At 38.0% G+C, this 18,169-nt stretch overlaps 1 protein-coding gene across 3 annotated transcripts in view; it reads left to right on the forward strand.

Annotated features, from left to right (window-relative positions):
• Positions 1-5,270: 5,270 nt before the first annotated feature.
• The window catches only part of ASPM (abnormal spindle microtubule assembly), a 58,416-nt gene continuing 45,517 nt past the window's right edge, over positions 5,271-18,169 (forward strand). For 2 of the 3 annotated variants that reach the window (XM_027843437.1, XM_027843439.1), the window contains exons 1-4: positions 5,271-5,576; positions 12,526-12,669; positions 13,046-14,567; positions 16,141-16,242. In XM_027843437.1, coding sequence (XP_027699238.1) covers positions 5,271-5,576; positions 12,526-12,669; positions 13,046-14,567; positions 16,141-16,242 — 2,074 coding nt within the window. Of the gene's footprint in view, positions 5,577-9,668; positions 9,786-12,525; positions 12,670-13,045; positions 14,568-16,140; positions 16,243-18,169 lie in introns of all 3 variants that reach the window. The other variant, XM_027843438.1, reaches the window with a different exon arrangement.

Raw genomic sequence — 18,169 nt, forward strand, 5'->3', positions numbered from 1 at the left:
TCTTCTATGTATCAGCCCTTCAGACACCTAGAAAGTTTTCACATACCCCCTGAGTCTTTTCTTCCCCAAGCTAAATACCCCTAGTTACTTTAGCCAGTCTTAATACAGCATGGGCTTAGTGCCCTTCACCATTGTGGTTCCCTGCCTCTGAATGCTTCCCAGATTATCAATGTGCTCCTTAAACTGTGGCATCCAGAACTGAGCACATTAATACAGGCAGAACACAGGGGAGCTATAATTATTTGTGCAACTCAGGATTGCATTAGCTTTTTACGTTGTCACCTCACACCACTGACTCGCTAAGCTTGTTGTCCACTAAAACCTCTAGGTTTTTTTCCACACAAACTGCTAACTTATGCTGCCTCTGTCTTGTAATGCTGTTTAAAAAAAAAAAGCCCAAATGTAATCATTTATATTTAGTCCTATTGAATTGTCATGTTCTTAGACTCAATCCAATGCTAACAACACCTATCAGGATCTTTTTGGATCCTTTTATTGTTGGTTGTGTTAGTTATCCCAGCCAGCTTTGTGCCATTTAATCTGGATGAGCATGCCATTTATTCCTTTATTCATTAAACACAAGGCCAAACAAAGATCTCTGTGGAACTCCACTGGAGACCTGCTTAGTGGATATTAAACTCTTAACAAATACTGTTTGAATCCATCCATCAAACCAGTTCTGAATCCCTCTAATTTTCTTTTTTTTTCACCCATCTTGTGCACATCTCTCTTTTCCAAAAGACTAGTATGCAATACCTTATCAAATGCTTCACTAAAAGCTTTGGTAAATTAAGTCTACAGCATTTTCATGATCTGATAGTTTAGAAAACCTCCCCCCCAAAAAGGAAATAGGTTTAGCATAACATGACCTGTTCGTTATGAAGTTACGTTGGCAGTTTGTAATCATTGCTTCTTTGTCTAAATAGTTACTATCTCTTTCATAATGCACACTAGAATTTCCCCAGGAATCTTGAGTCAAATTTACCGTCCAATAGCTTGTAAATTTTATTTTTCTCCTCTTTTTTTCTGAAAAACTCAACAACAGTTGCCTTTCTCTGGTTCTGCCATCCCTTTTCAATTTTCCAGAGTCTTTCAAATGCCATACATATTAGCTGAGTAATTACATTTGCCAGTTCTTAGAAGATTTAAGAATATAGTTCATCTGAGCCAGGTGATATGGGTTCATCAAGGGCATCCTTATTTATCTTGGGCATAAACTGTTAAAGTAACATCAAAAAAATGACATTGGCTTTGGCATTTCCACAATAGCCTGTGTCTGAAGAAGGTATTCATGTTGTGTAAGCAGAAGGCTGCAAAGTAGTTTTTTCAAGCCTTTGACATCTTTACTAATTTCTTCATCCTGGGTCATAGTTTCTAATGTAGTTTTCACTATTTCCCCCTATACCTAGTTTCACTGTGGGGTGATAAAGTTTCAGGACAGATATTTACTTATTTTGGAGGATCTTGTCAAGTTTGTAGAATTTCTTTACTTCAACTGCTGTAACAGATGTTGGTACCTAAATTATATTCATTTTCATGGTAGTTTGGTTTTGCTTTTGCTAGTCTTAAGCGCTGCAGAGTGGAATAATTAAGTATAAGGAATAGTTTCTTGTTGCCTTTGTGCACACATAGTGATACTAACTCCATTATTTATTTCTATTGGTACTTAAGAAGTTATCATTCTACTTAAGCTTATGCCTTCTCTATAGTTTTATTTATAATGGGTATATTACTATCATTGTGTTTCACTCTTTGCAGTAGTGTTAACTCACAGAATCTCAGTTGGAAGGAACCTTAGAAGCAATCCAATACAACTTGTACCCAAAGAATTCCCTCTGCAACATAGTCACTCAACCTTTGTTTGAAGACCTCCTATTATATTCCCCAAATCACCAATCTGTGTGTACACTTTGACCAAGCAATATCACTATTAGGCCTATACCCCCAAAGAGAAACGAAAAGACCTCTTTATATAGGAAGTTTTTGTTGTAGAAATCAATTGGGAACAAAGATGGTGTTCATCAACTGTGGAACGAATGCATGAACAAATTTTGATACACGAATGTAATGGAATGTTACTGTGTTCTAAGGAATGATGAAAGAGACAAGTTTCAGTGAAACCTGGAAAAAATGGGAAGACTGGTATGAACCAATTCAGAATGAATTGAGTAGAACCAGGAAAGCAATTTATGCAAAAACATCATTGTTACAAAAAACAGTTTTGAAAGACTCAAGAACTCTGATAAATGCAATGACTTAACCATAACTCTGCAGGACTGTTTGTGAAGCAAATCCCCATCCCCTGATAGAGAAGTGATAGGCTCAAGGTACAAAATGAGATGTAGATTTTTGGATGTCGCAGATGTGTGGATTTGTATGATTACTTATCTATTACAAGGTTTTTTTTTTCTTTTTTTTTTTCTTCAGTGGAAGGGACATTTGGGAAGGGGAGAGGGCTGGCAATAATTTTGCAAAAAAAGAAAAGAGTTATTGAACTATTTAAAAGGAAATGCACAAAAGAGAACAGAAGTTCAGAAGGAGGCAAAGACAAATAGGACAGCTTGGAAAGTAGCATGTTGAATGTATTATATACTTTAAAAAAGCAAGCTTTGCATAGAAGTTTGCTGTTTCATATCAACCATTTTCTGTTCTACTTTGTATATGGAAATGCTTTCTTTTTTTTTGGTGTTTAAATGGAGAATAAAAAAAAGTTAACAGACCTCTATTGAGGCAGAACCTATTACTATTGTTTTATTGGTTATTGGACATGGATCATATTAAAAACAGCCTCTTCCTCATTTTCTGCCACTTTGTCACTATCAAGAGTAGCAAGGAATACAAGAATTTGCATAGTCTCGAGGCACATTTTCTTTTTTTTTTTTTTTAATCTGTTTCATGGCCGGAAATTTCCATCACTGGGGGGCCCAATGTTTTAATTATAAGCTTCCTCATAGTCACTAAGGCTAATCCTTGGAGAAAAAACACATTGTTGCTTCTTGACCTGCTCTTATTTTGAATACTTGCTAGCTTGGTAGAACCTGTCAGAATTTGGACTATATTTTCATGTTAGAGAACACAAGTTCACCTCAGGGAAAGGCTTTTTTAGATGAACTTAAAGGTTGACATTTAAAAGTATGGTCAAAGTAGAGTGCCTTGAACAGTTCAGACATTCAAGTTCTGGGTGAATGAAATTTCTTTAGCTTTTAATTTTTTATTAGCTAATTATCTCTATCCTTTTTATTTTTTTGACTAGTTCCCTTATCAATTCCTTTTACCTATGATCTTTTAGTTTAATTTTTATCATATAACTGTTTAGGTTGGGGTCATCAAGATATGAGTATATCTCAGTAAATATTTTAAATTTGTCAGATACAAACTGTCAATTATTTTCTGTCATATTACTAATAAAATTTGTATAGTGCCTAACCTCTTTAGCATGAATGAATTTATCTGGGGTTAATACCTCCCAAAAGGTCAAAAGAAGCATCAGAAAAAATTTGGTTGCAGAAAGGAGTTGAAAGGGAGCTGGATGGAGGAGCTTGAGGAAAGGTTTGAGAGAAGCAGCTAGGTAGGTAGAGCACCTGGCCAGGAAGACTCATGTTGCTGTGTTCAAATCTGACCTCAGACACTTACTAGCTGTGTGAGTGTGGGCAAGTCACTTAATCATGTCTTTAGTTACTTGTAAATATTTACTGTCAGTATAGAGAGAATCCTTGTAATCAGTATGGGATATCTTGGTAGATGCTCAATCAGCATTGTATATCAGAATATTCGGAGTAGAGAACATTATATATTCAATGAAGGTAGGAAAGCTTCCAGAGGCCAAATAAACCTTATTTGTCACCAGATGATTGACATTGGAACGAAACCCAAAACATATATATATAATGGATAGAGCAGTGCCTTCATTTTAAACCATATTAGAGACCAGAACACAGAACACTTGTAAATGGAATATAAGTGGAAAAACATTCAGAAACATCACAAATTATTATTCATCTGAGAAGTCGTGCTGGTCATAAATATTAGACCTGTCATGATTGTGAGAAAACCTTCAGTCAATGTTAACCCATTATAGTACCTTAGATGGTTCATACTGGAGAGAAAACCCTGAAATGTAAACCCTATGGGAAGATCTTCAATCAGAGCTCTAACCTTATTAAACCATGAGAGAGTTCCTACTCTCCAGAAAACCTGTATAATGAATAAGGAGAAAGCATTTAGAGACTGATGATGAAACCTTATTCAACATCAAAAATCATATGGATGAAGCTTTTGTAATTGTGGAAAACACTTTGGGAATGGACATGCCTTAATCACCATTAGAGTAATTTTGCTGCAGAGGAAAGTCTCTATATTTAAGTTGACCTAGATGTATATTTTGGGGCAGCTAGGTGGCGCAGTGAAAAGAGTGACAGGCTTGGAGTCAGGAAGATTGATCTTTCCGAGATCAAATGTGGCCTCACACGCCTAGCTGTCTGTCCTTGGTCAGGTCTCTTAACCCTGTTTGCCTTAGTTTCCTCGTCTGGAAAATGAGCTGGAGAAGGAAATGGCAAGCTACTGCAGTGTCTTTGCCAGGAAAAGCAAGAAACGCAATAAGGTCACGAAGAGTCGGGCACGACTGAAAACGACTGGACAAGGATTAGAATTTGGGTTATTTGCGGGGTGGGGGTGGGGAGTGGTAGTTATTTTTTCCTATTCCCAGGGTTTAGCATAGTTGTACACAATAAGTGTTTAATAAATGCTCCACCCATTCATTCATTGAGAGAACAAATGGGAGAGGAAAGCAAGCTTCTGCTTGCCAGTATTACGTAGAGCTCGCCCTGGCAACGGCAATTTTTTGGAAGATGCGCCGTGGATACGCTTGCTAACGTTACTAAGCCTTCCCATCCACCCTTCCGGGAGTGCCCCCCTCCCTCCGGCGCGGGGCGGGCAACCATCAGTTTTAAAAAAGTCGCTGCCTCCCCATTGGCCGGAGGCTCTGCAGGCTCCTGTCGCCATTGGCCAGTGCCGCTCCCGGCTCCCGATTGGTGACCGTGGGATTTTTTGAAACTGGCCAGAGAGGGAGTTGTTTTGAGGTTATTCAGCGACTCGGGTGGAACTGGTCGCTCTGTGAGTCTTAGAAGACACCCCAGCAGAGGTGAAGGTGCCCTCCGTGGGTGTGCGGAGCAGGCGCGGGGGCCCCTCCGGCCTGCCCAAGCGTCTGCCTCCTCGCCCGAGGCCTGCGTGGCCGGCGCAGCGAGGCTCGGCGGAGGGTCTCCCGAGGAGCCATGGCTGCGAAGCACGCGGGGCGAGACGCCGCTGAGTGTGGCTGGGCGCCGGAGCTCGGCCCGGGTCTGCCTCTAGGGTCGCGGGCGCCGCGGGGCGAGGAGGCCGGCGGCTCGCCGGTGTTACTGAGGCTCAGCCACTTCTCTAGACCGCCTTTCCTCTGCTTCGGCGACGTCCGGGTGGGAGCCTCTCGGACCTTGGCCTTGGTCCTGGACAACCCGAACGAGGAGGTGGTGGAGGTGAGCGTGGCCCGGCTCCCGGCGGCGGACAAGGGCTTCAGCGTCTCCCCGCAGAGCTGCGTGCTGCAGGTAAGGCCGGCGGGCGGGCGGGGGTCTCCCGGAGCGACCATCCTTCCTCTCTGCGACCCCCCGCTGCGCCCCTTCGGAGTCCTCCCACAGTCACTGTTGGGGGATATTCCGAGAAACCTCTCTCTTAATGGGAGGTAAAGGAGAAAGCAAGAAACTGTCAACTGCTTCTTAAATGCCTGTTCGTGTTAGGCTTCTGGGCTGACTCACTCTGATTTCAATTCCTAATTAATAAAAGATAAGATTCGGTTCAATTCGTTGATTATCGATTTAAAGTACATCATTTACCATCTAGCTTTCTTTCAATCTCAGCTAAAATCCCACTGCAAGAAGCAGCTCTCATCCACCTTAATGTGAGTGCCTTGCCTTTGAGATTTCCTTTCATCTGCCCTGTAATAATCTTTTATGCACATAGTTGCCTGAAAATTGTCTCCCCCCAGTTCCCACCATCCTGTTGGAATGTGAACTCCTTGAAGGCTGGAACTCTTTGCTTTTTCTTTGTATCTCCAGTGCTTAGCATACTGCCTGGCACATAGTAAGTGCATAATAAATGCTTGTTGACTTACTGGCGGCAAAGCACCGTGGGAATACAAAGGGAGAAACAACCAGTCTTTGACCCTCGAGCTACTTATATTTAACATTTACACAAATAAGAATAACATAATTACTAATAAATAACATTGTTAGTACTAATTTGAGTACTTTTAATTAGTATTAGAATACTAATAACTATTACATATCATGCTATATGTAAACTAGCGTTTACACAAATATGAATAGCATAAGATAATTATTAGTAGTTAATGTTAGTTATTAGCATTAATCTTAGTACTAATTAATTGTCACTATTAACTAGTGCTAGTATTTGAACACTAATAGCTAAGTGACCAAGGAAGGGCTTTCCTGTAGAATCCAAGTACATCCTTGAAGAAAGCCAAAGATTCCACGAGGTGAGGCATGGAAGATAGCCTGGGAAAAGTTATGAAAATAGGAGATAGAACTCAAGTAGGCTGTTTCACTGGAATATAAAATCCATGAAGTACTGAATGTGTATTAAGTCTAGATTGGCTGGAAACAGGTTATTAAGGATTTTGAAAGCCATTCTTAGGAGTTATCATTTTTACCTCGAGGCAATAAGAGCTATTGGGAAGTGACATGGTCAGACCTCTGTTTTTTAGAAGATGGCTTTGGCAGCTATGAATGAACTGGAGAGGTGGGAGTCTCAAAACTGGAAGGCCAGTTAGGAGACAATGACAATAGAATGAATGGTGAAGGGTAATAGCCCAATGAGTTAGAGAAAAGAGAAGCCAGTACTAGCCCCACAAGCAACTGGCTATGGGAGATGACAGAGGGGGAAGAGTAGATTACTCCAAGATTATGAACCTAGGAGGCTGGAAAAATAATGGTGCCTCCAGTAGAAAAAGGAAATTCAGAGGAGGGGCAGATTTAGCAGGGAAGTTAGTGAGTTCTGCTTTGGACATGTTGAGTTTTATATGCCTAAGATGCATCTTTGAGGAGCTGTCCAGTAGTCATTAGGTGATGTGGGATTAAAACTCAGAAGAGAGATGAAGGTTGAGTATGTAGATATGGGAATCATCTAAAAAAAAAAAAGATGATAATTGAATCCATAGAAACTGATGAGATCATCAAGAAAGGAAGAAGAGAGCATGAAATAGAACCTGTGGAAACCCTATATGTATGATGATCCAGCAAAAGATACTGAGAAGGACAAATCAGATATGAGAAGAACCAGGAGATAGCAGTATCAGGAAAGTCAAGGAGGGGAGAGTAGCCAGGGAAAAGGTCCACAATGCTAAAGGTTGATGATATTGAATTGTATTTCAGCTTTAAAATTCCATGACACTATGAATGGCGTCACCAAAAAAAGAACTAATGAAACAGTATGTTTTAACATGTATCTCATATTTTAAACCAAACAAGTTGCTTTGAAAAGAAATTAACTTCTTTTTTGTGTTTTGTGTTTGACTTTTTCCTAACCCCTCTCAATCCTACATGTCCCCTTGGTAGAGACAATGTTACCCCTTTACCCCCACCTCCCACTGCAGCACATGTTATTTATCTTAAAAAAAAAAAAAGAACAAGCCTCATACTATCTTTCCTATTAAGATGCAGATGCATGGACTAAATCTTAATTATGGTATTACTTTTCTTAGTGTGCATCATTCTTTTTAAACCTTGTTTTAAATGTACCTATTAATATGTTAATATGTACTCTCCTTATTTAAGTCTTTGAGATCAAAGAGTTTTGGCGCTGAGCTGCTGATAAAATAATAATAGCTTACATTTATATTTTGCTTCAGTATTTACAAAGCACTTTACATCCTTTCATTTATTCTTTGTGACAATGTAAGAAAAGCAGTACAAGTGGTGTAGTAGGAAGAACGTTCGTTTTGGATTCAAAGGACCTGGGTCAAATCCTGGCTCTGCCATTTGTGTCCCCAGGATAAGTCATTTAATGTTTCTTGTCCTCAGTTTGTTCATCTGTAAAATCAGGGGGTTAGACTGGAGAACCTTTCCAGCTTGAAATCTATGATTTTGAGAATTCTTCACATTTTATAGTAACAACCCTGTCAGGGAGGTAGTACAAGTCCTACTGTTTACATTTTTCCAGATCATAAATCTAGAACTGGAAAAGACCTTCGAAGCCATCTAATCCAGTCCTTTCATTTTTCAGATGAACCTGAAAAAATAGCAGAGAGAGATTATACAGATTCTTGGCACTATCACTAGGCAAATGTGAGCTATTGTTGAAAAGAGTTGATATTTGTCTGCCTAGATGAGGTGAGGACAGGGAACCAAAACTGTAGTTGGAAGAGGAGCATTTATTAAGTGCCTCCTATGTGCCATGCACTGTGTTAAGTACTTTGCAAATATTTCATTTGAGAGAATATTTGTAAATAATTTGTAAATAAGTAAATATCAAGTATATACAAAGTCGCTTGGGATTAGGAGAGAACTAACAGTTGGGGGAATCAGGAAAAGGCTCTTGTAGGAGATGGCACTTGAATTTAGCTTTGAAAGGGTCTTGGGGGTGCAGCTAGGTGGTGCAGTGGATAGAGCACCGGCCCTGAAGTCAGGAGGACCTGAGTTCAAATTTGACTTCAGACTAAACACTTGACACTTACTAGCTGTGTGACCCTGGGCAAGCCACTTAACCCCAAATTGCCTAAAATTAAAAAAAAAAAAAAAGACTCAGAAAGGGTCTTGGGAATTCCAGGAAGCAGAGTTAAGCAAAAAAGTATTTGACGTACAACTGACAGCCTATGCAAAGGTATAGAGGCAGGAAACTCAAGACTGTAAGGAGAATAGCAAGTAGGCCTGTTTGGCTAGAAAGGAGAGTATGAGGAGGAGTTTAGGAGAAAAGAGAATAAATTCAGTTTTGTAAATGTTGAATTTGAGCTACCTGTGAGACATTCAGCATCATTGTGTAGATTTGGAAATTTGGAAAAGACATTTGGAAATATTGGACATGAGCTCAGGAGAGACATATGAGCTAAATAAGTAGATCTAGGGGTCATCTACATAGAGTTCATAATTGAACTCATGGGATCCAATGAGATTACTTATGAGAGATGAATACAAGGAGAGTATAGAGAGGGAGATGTCAAGAAAGATGAGGACTAAGAAAAGGTCACTGGATTTAGCAATTGAAAGATTATTTTCTTTGAGACAGAGGTTTTCATTGAATGGTAAAGACAGAAAACATCCAGGATGAAAAGTGAGTGGTAAACGAGAAATTAGAAGCAAGTTTAGACAGCTTTTTTTTTAGAAGTTTGACTGTGAAAGGAGATGAAAAGATTGATAACTTTAGGAATTGGTAGATTTTTGAAGATGGGAGGAATCTGGGCATATTGAGAAGGAGTGGATAAGGAGAGGTTGAAAATTAATTAGAGAGGAGATGATTTAAGAGCAAGCTCCTGGGAGAGGATAACAAGGCACAAGTAGAGAAGTTAGTCTTGTCAAGAAGGACCACCTCTTCCTCCAAAATGGGAGCATAGAGGAGACTATGAGATTCTTTTAGGGAGGAAAAGGGACTCAAAAGATGACTTTCTGGTTTTTTTGTTCTTTTTTTAGTGAATTGTATACTTCAGGGTTGTGTGCTGGGAGGAGGCAGGAGTGGTGTTTGTAGGTGGCTTGAGAGAAGAGAAGATTTGGAAAAGGCACAGTAAGGAGTATGAGAAAATCAGTCAGGTAAGCATAAATAAATTAATATGCACCACTGAGGGACCCCCAGTTGAGGGTCATAGCATAATTTGTATTGGACCTTGTCAGCATCATTGTGTTACTTCTTTCAGTTTTGAGCAAAATGAGTCCTTTTGGAAAGAGATGAGTGGCAATAGTACAAAGAGGTCCAGGGGCTTAAGGGTGGAGGGTAGTATAAAGTTGAATTGGTTTGTATATGATCAAGATCTTGAAGGGAAGAAATTGAAACAAGACCAAGAATTGGGAGTGTGTGTAGAGTGACTGGAGGTTGTTGTGAGGATAGAGAATAGGCTTAGGTATGTGAGGATAGAGAAGAGGGAAGGGCAGGTTATGGGCAGAGACATTTTAAAGTTATGGTTTGTGAAAGGGAATTTTCTAGGTAGTGATTAGATTAAGGATATGACCATCTCTCTGTGTGGCTGAGATGGCACATGAAGGTGCAGTTCATGGAAACTGAGGTGATAAACATTTGAGGGGGCATCATTGTGTAAATTAAGTTCCCAAGTGTGAAGGCAGGGGTTGATATGAAGAGAAATAGAGAAGTTCAAAAGAATAAGTTTTAGGGGAAAGATAATAACTTCTTTTTTGGACATGTTGAATTTGAGGTATCATGGGACAATCTATTTGAAATGTCTATTAGTCAGTTGGTATGTGGGATTGGAGCTCAGGAGAGAAACTGGAACTGGAATTGTAGATCTGGGAATCATCTGCATTCAGGTGCCACTTCAACTCATGAGACCTGATGAGATCACTAAGTGAGAGAATGTAGAGAGGACCACGGGTAGAACACTGGAGTACGTCTGAAGTGTAGGGGAGATGATATTGATGATAAGCTAACAAAGGAGACTGAAAAGAAGCAGTCAAATCAAGAAGAGGAGATGTAGAAAAGTGTAGTGTTATGCAAATCCAGAGAAGACAGAGTATTCAGGAATATTATGTTCAGGGGTGTCAAAGTTCTTAGAGAAGTCAAGAAGAATGAATGGTAAGAAAAACCCATCAGGTTTGGCAATTGAGAGATCATTGGTAATTTTTAGAGAGAGCAGTTTCAGCAGAGTGATGAAATTAGAAGCTACGTTGCCAGCAATTGAGAGTTGAGTCAGAGGAGAGTAAGTGGAGGTAATGAGTGGAGACAGTTTGTCTTTTGTAGCCCCAGGTTTACATTTAGGAATATATTAAGTAGGTACTTAATTTCTCGATTTGGAATCTTTGGCTTTGAAATTCCTAGTGAATGAATTTCCTTTTCCAATGAAGACCAGCAACTACTCTGGAACTTGTAGTCTTAGAGAATTTCCTGAGTTTATTGAAAGGTTAAGTGATTTGCCCAGGGTCGCATAGCTATATATATATGTCAGAAATGGGGCTTTAACACACCATACTGCCTCTTCTATACAGAAGTAAAATGTGATTTGGTAGTTGGGACTTGAGCTAAGTTTCGAAGAAAAGTAGAGATTCTAAGAAGTGGAAATGAGAAGGAAGGAAAGGGTGCATTCCAGGCTTGAAGGATACTCTTGCAAAAGCACAGATATGGAAGATGGAGTATTGTATTTAAGGTGATGCAGGGAGACTTGTTTGGCTGGACTGTAGAGTTTGGGGAAAGGACTATTATGTAATAAACCTAAAAAGGTAGATTGGGCCTAAGTTGTGAAAGGCTTTAAATTCCAAAAAGAGGAGTTTATGTTAGAATGTAAGCTCCTTTTTGGAAGGTGCTGTTTCATTTTTGTCTTTGTATCTCCTGCACCTAGTACACAGTAAGTGCTTAATAAGTGCTTATTGATTGATTTTAGAGGCATTAGGGAGCTATTACAGCATATTAAGTGGGAGTGGAGTGAGGGGGGAATGACATGATCAGAACTATCCTTCAGGAATATTTCTAGCACTGTGCACATAGTGGGCAATTAATGAATCTTTGAATAAAATTTATTGGTGAAAGGAAGATTGTTAAATTAGAGTTCTTTACCATTTCTCTTGACTTTTTATTTAATGAATTTGACTTAAAAAAGGTCATTACTGGCCTGAAAAAATAAGAAAAAGTTTATGAAAACTGTTATAATTTGTTTCAGAATTAGATTGCAGCAACAATTTTAAAAGAGCTCTTGAGACCTTTATTAAAAGCACTGAGATATATTTGAAGAGATTTGCCATATGCTAAGTACACAGGCTCTTCATAATTGCTCTAACATTGAAATGTTAGGCAGAAGAGAAGATGATAATCAGTCAAATGAATTGTGTAACACAACCCTAGATTTAGAAAAATTTATTTTTCTTAGGTAAAACTATTCAAGCTTCAGGCATTTAGTCTTACTAGATATCAGAATAACTCAATCTACTGAAAGCTGCAAATAGAATTAGAAGATGGCAAATTTCTTTTATTGTAACCTATTTTGCATGAATTTTCTTTGACATATTTTTCTTAACCATATATATTTATATATTCACCTAAAACTTAAAACAACTCTAAAATCTAATACAAATAATCTGATTATTGCTTCCATCATCAGTTTTAACACTTGATATTTATTATATTCCTGAATTTGTCACTAGTATCTGTAAAAGTATTTTTTCTTCTTCTCTATTGAAAATCGGCAACAGTGAAAGGAATCATAGCTTCTTTCATTACTTTAGAGAAAAGAGGGGATTGAAAAGGAAAGAAAGCAGTCTATTTAATTTTGAAATTCTATTCAGGTACAATATGTATCAATAGTGTTCTTTCTTTATTATCTTTTTGTAGTCTAAAGAAAGAATTTCTATTTCTGTAACTTGGACACCATTCAAAGAAGGCAGAGTACGAGAGATGGTAACTTTTCTTGTGAATGACATTCTGAAACATCAAGCAATATTATTAGGGAATGCAGAACAGTCGAAAAAGAAAAAGGTAACCATATTTTAAACTATGAAAATAGTGTTTGTTTTACTTTCAACTTATAAAAATTAACATACTAAGTTATTGAAATTATTAATAATTAATTTTATCTATAAATAATACCTCTTTATATAGTTTTATGTGTTCTGTTTATAATTATTTGTGTATGGCTTACCTCCCTGCTATCCTCCTCTTACTCTGGTAAACACACCTAAATTATCATCTTCTTGCCTTAAGTTCTTAAGGACTATCTAGTCTGTCTTTAGTATCTCCTACATATCCTAATATCTTTGCTTAATATAATTTTATTAGTTGCTTTATATGGTAGGTGTTTTATTAAAAATTAGCTTTCAACTATCAGCTAACTAATCTTTTGCTTTCTTTTCAGAGGAGTCTTTGGGATACTGTTAAAAAGAAGGATATTTCGTCTTCCTCGAAGCTTTCTAAAAGACGTTCAAATAGTCAAAATGTTAATGATGCCTTTAATGTGTCTCAAAAGGGTGTCAAATTAAGAAGCCCATTACAAGCTTGTGAAAATGTGGTTGCACTGGAAGACTGTTCCCTCTTGGGAAGTAATTCTTTAAATACAGAAGAGGATAAATTGCCAGTATCACCCGTTAGTCCTGTTTTTAAAAAAAGCCCCAATGAGATTGGCACTCCACTTTCTATTCTTCGATCTACCACCTATACCGTTCTTCATGCACCAGTAAACAGAGAATTGTTGGAGGAAGCACAAGATACTAGCCCTTTGAAAGATTTTCATTTGAATGAGGAAGTAATTTGTAAAAATATGTGTAATACTGTAACTAAATCAGTACAAGAAAATGGTATTAAGGGTCACCTGGACTTCAGTAATGTAAAATTACCTATTTTTACTCCAGATCATTCTTCAGCACCACATATGCCAAACCAAAGAACTTTTCTCAGTCCAGATTCTTTTGTAAGTGATAACTATTTGGCTAATAATGAACTAAAATCTATGGCAATTCTTTCACCTGATCAGTTAATGAAAGATGATTCAAAAGATACACATTTTGAGTCACAAAGAATATGTGAGATACACAAACCATTTTTTCAGAGGACGATTTTGAGTCCAGATTCCTTTGTAACTGATAGTTATGAGCTAAATGAAGATCTAGAACCAGTATCAGTTGATCCTATTCTCTCACCAGATCAGTTTGTAAGAAATAATATAGCAGAGTTACATACATCTCAGGAAACATCTGAATTTTCACAATTACCTTTACCAAATGAAAATTCTCCAATTTCAAAATTATCCCTTAATTGGAAGAACAGTAAAGTGTTACAGTTTGTGCCTGAGGATCAAGCCTTTCCAAATGGTATCCTCAAAGAAACCAAACTAGTAGAAATTAAATTAAATTACTCTGGCCCTTCAAATGAGAATCATCATAAGGTTCCTGCTTTTCAGAAAAATCCTTCCTGTAACATCAAGGAACAACGTAAGAGACGTCCAATACTTTCAACTACTGTTACTAAAAGTAAGCCAAAGTGTTCTGAAACAAAGAGAAATGGAACACATAATCCAAAGTCTAGACGGTGCCTTACTAGTACGATAACTGATTGTGAAAATACAGAAATATTTCATGCTTACCTTCCAAACATACATCCAGTTGTAAATGAATCTAAGATTTGTAAAGATAAAGTAAATTCATTTTCCTTTGGAAGTGTTTTTATTGGCCATAAAAGAAAAAGTGAAGGAAACTTGGAAGATGTAAATGCATTGGACTCAGCTAATGAACATATGGAAGTGAGAGAAACTAAAAGAATCCATTTTTCTTGTGCAAAATCCAAAGCATTGACTGTTGTGAAAACAAAAAAAGCAATTGTAAGATCGCCAGCCTCAAAACATGTTAGTATCAGAGAGAAACAAAACCGGAAGAAGAAAACTGGTGAGCTTAATTTATTTAGTGGAATAAAAACATACTTTAAAAAACTTTTCCAAAGAAAATTCCTTTGGATTTTGATTTTAAGGATTTTAGTAAAATTTGCTACTAGTTTCTATATTATACCTGTAAAAGTTGTGCTGTAATTCAGTCTTGTGTTTTTCTGCCCCACATATATTTAACTAAACCATTTGTTCCTTGCCAGATCTTGCTAACTTGACTTTAATTTTTTTTTGTTAAACTGTTAACTTATTAAGAATACATTTTCTCTTTTTCTTCACTGAATAAATCTAAGCTATCTATTGTTGAGCTAGAATTTTTTTTACTTCCATATTAATTCATAAATCTTTATTGGACACCAGCTAGAAGGGGCCGTAGAACTGAACTGATTGCACCTCTTCATTCTATAGGTGAGGGAAATGAGACACTAAGTGATTTAACTGAAGTCATACATGTATTAAGTATTAGAGTTAGGATTTAAATGCAGGTCCCCAGATTCAAGAGCAAACATTCTTATCACTATACCACATTGCTAATTCTGCTTCCACAATATCTTGTCTATGTTCTCTTGTTCAGTTCCTGGTTACTGATCGCCTAGTTTATGGCAAACCCTCCTAATTGATCTTGCTGGTTCCAGTCTCCCTGCAATCCATTTTCCCCACAGTGCCAAAATAACCTTCCTGATGTGTAGCTCTGACCCTGTCACTCCCCTGCTCAAGAAGCTTCAGTGGATCCCTGTTACCTCTAGTACAAAATACTAATTACTCTTTCCATAATTTAAAGTCCTTTTCAGTCTATCTTCAATCTGTCTTTCCAGGCTGATCACATCACCACCAGCACCATATGTTCCAGTTAAACTGACCTACTTACTGTTTTCTGCATCCTCTACTTCTATGCTTTTACGCAGGGTATACTCATGCCTGGAGTGTTCTCCCTTCTCACCTTCTCTTTATAGGGTCCTTAGCTTCCTTCTAAATGCACAGTTCAGGTGCTGTCTTTTATAAAAGGCATTTAATGATCTCCCAATTGTTAGAGTTCTCCCATTCTTAGAAATTGCTTTGAATTTACTTTATATATTTTTATATATTTATGTGCATGCGTTCAAAATGATGAGGTTGGACTAGAAGACCTCAGAAAGTTCCTTCAGTCTCTAAATCTATGATCCTAAGATTTTGTGATGTTTGTCCCTAGTAAAATGTAAACTTCAGAGCAGGGACCATTCATTTCTGTCTTTGTGTCTTTGGAGCCTAGCGCAGCGCAAAGGCCGATACATTGTAGGTAGGTGCTTAATAGATGTTTATTGTATTCAGGATTTGTGTATCTTTGGGATGTTGTTGCTAGTAGTCCTTATCATTGTTATTACCACTTAGTAGTCGTAGTGATAATAAGATTTTTGTCTGAATCTGCAAATGAGACATTGAACTGGAAAGGATATGGAATTATAAGTTTTACTACAAGAAACTGCAGAGTGTTGCATAATAATTGATTTTTTTAAGTGTTTATCACCTTACTAATCAAATACTTTGGAGTTTATTTTTTGATTATATCATTAACTTTGATTTTAAATTATATGTTTTAGATTCATTGGCACGTGGTACTTCTGGCTTTGTCAACAGAATAAATAAACCTGTTGTTGCTGTGGCACAGTCCCATTTGACTTTCATAAAACCATTAAAGACAGGTAATTTGATTGAAATCTTTTTTGGGAAGTATGGGAATTTAGACCTGTTGTTTCATCCATGTAAGAAAATCCAGGAGCAGCTAGGTGGCGCAGTGGATAGAGCACTGGCCCTGAAGTCAGGAGAACCTGAGTTCAAATTCGGCCTCACACCAAACACTTGACAGTTACTAGCTGTGTGACCCTGGGGAACTCATTTAACCCCAACTGCCTAAAAAAAAAAGAAAGAAAATTCAGATGTATCAGTCAATAAGTATTTATTAAGTGCTTAACAGGTGCCAAGTACTAGACTATGCTTGGGATATACAAAGAAAGGCAAAGACAGTTCTTGCCAAGGAGGAGCTTATAATCAAATGGGGAAGACAATATGCAAACAACTATATACACATGAGGCAAATGCATTGTAAATGGAAGGCAGTCTCAGAAGGAATGCACTAGGGAGCCCAGGAAAGGATCTGAGCTGAGTACTAAAGGCCAGGAAGAAGAGCTGAGGAGGGAGAGTATTCTGAGTAGGAAGGGCAGCGGGTGAAAAGGCACACAGTGGGGATTGATGTCCTAGGAGGGTCATTATTACTGGATTGTAGACTACAAGGAGGGGGAAGTATTTAAGGAGGCTGGAAAGGTAGGAAGGGGTCAGGTTGCGAAAGGTTTTAAAAGTCAAATAGAAAATTTTATATTTGATTCTTGACATAATGTGTAAAGTATAATGGGAGATAAGAGGATGTATCCAAGAGATGTTGTGAAGGTAGAAATAGTAAAATTTGGCCACAGATTGGGTATGTGGGGTGAATGCAAGTGATGACTTCAAGGTTGACTCCAAGGCTATAAGCCTGATTGTGTGGGAAAATGATGGTTCAACAGTAACAGGGAAACTGGGAAGAGGGGAGAATTTGAGAGGAAAGATAATAAGTTTTGTTTTGGCCATGTTGATATGAAATTTTTGTGGGACGTCTAGTTTGAGTTGTCTAATAGACAGCTGGTAGTGCGAAATTGGAGGTCAAGAGAGGTTAGGACTAAATAAATAGAAGAGAATCATCTGTATAAAGATGATTGAACCCATAGGAAGTGGGGAGGGAGGTAAGGAGAGAAGCATTCATTTATTAATTGCCTACTATGTGCCAGGCACAGTGCTAAGTGCTTTACTATTGTTATCTTGTGAGATAATAGGAGTTGATAAGATCACCAAGTGATATAGTGCAGAAGGAGAAGAGAAAAGGACCTAGGACAGAGTCTTGGGGGACACCCACAGTTAGTGGGTCTGACCTTTAGTACAGCAAGAGACTAAAAAGTAGTGGTCAGAAAGATAGGAGAACCAGTAGAGAGCAGTTTATGAATATCTAGAGAAGAGAAAGGTAATTATTAGTGTCAAAGGCTTCAGAGAAATAAAGAAGGATAAAGATAGATAAAAGGTCATTTTACAATTAAGTTATCACTGGTGACTTTGGAGAAAGTTATTTCAGGTAAATGATGAGGTTGGAAGCCAGGTTGTAGAGGATTTAGGAGTAGGAGCTGTTAGAGTTATAGAAACTTCTTCCTCTGATTTTTATTGTTTGGTCTTGTTTTCAGCCCTCTCTGACTCTTGCTGACCCCATCTGAGGTTTTCTTGGCAAAAATATTAGAATGGTTTTGCCATTTCCTTCCCTAGCTTGTTTTGAAGATGAGGAAACTTAGGCAGACAGGATTAAGTGACTTGCCAGGGTCACATACAGAGACTAGCATCTGAGGCCAGATTTGAACTCAGAAAAAGGAGGCTTTTTGACTCCAGGCCCAGTATTCTATCTACTGTGCCACTTAACTGCCCCCCTTTTGCTGAGCTGCTCATATAGTAATAATCTGTAATTTAGTCTTTGTTTCCTGAGAAATTGAGAAGTTAAGTAACTTGCCCGTGGTTACACAGGTAATATGCATTTGAAGCGGACTATGAACCTTG

Source organism: Vombatus ursinus, unplaced genomic scaffold (genome assembly GCF_900497805.2).
Source record: "Vombatus ursinus unplaced genomic scaffold, bare-nosed wombat genome assembly UNPS02014909.1, whole genome shotgun sequence".
Lineage (NCBI taxonomy): Eukaryota > Metazoa > Chordata > Mammalia > Diprotodontia > Vombatidae > Vombatus > Vombatus ursinus.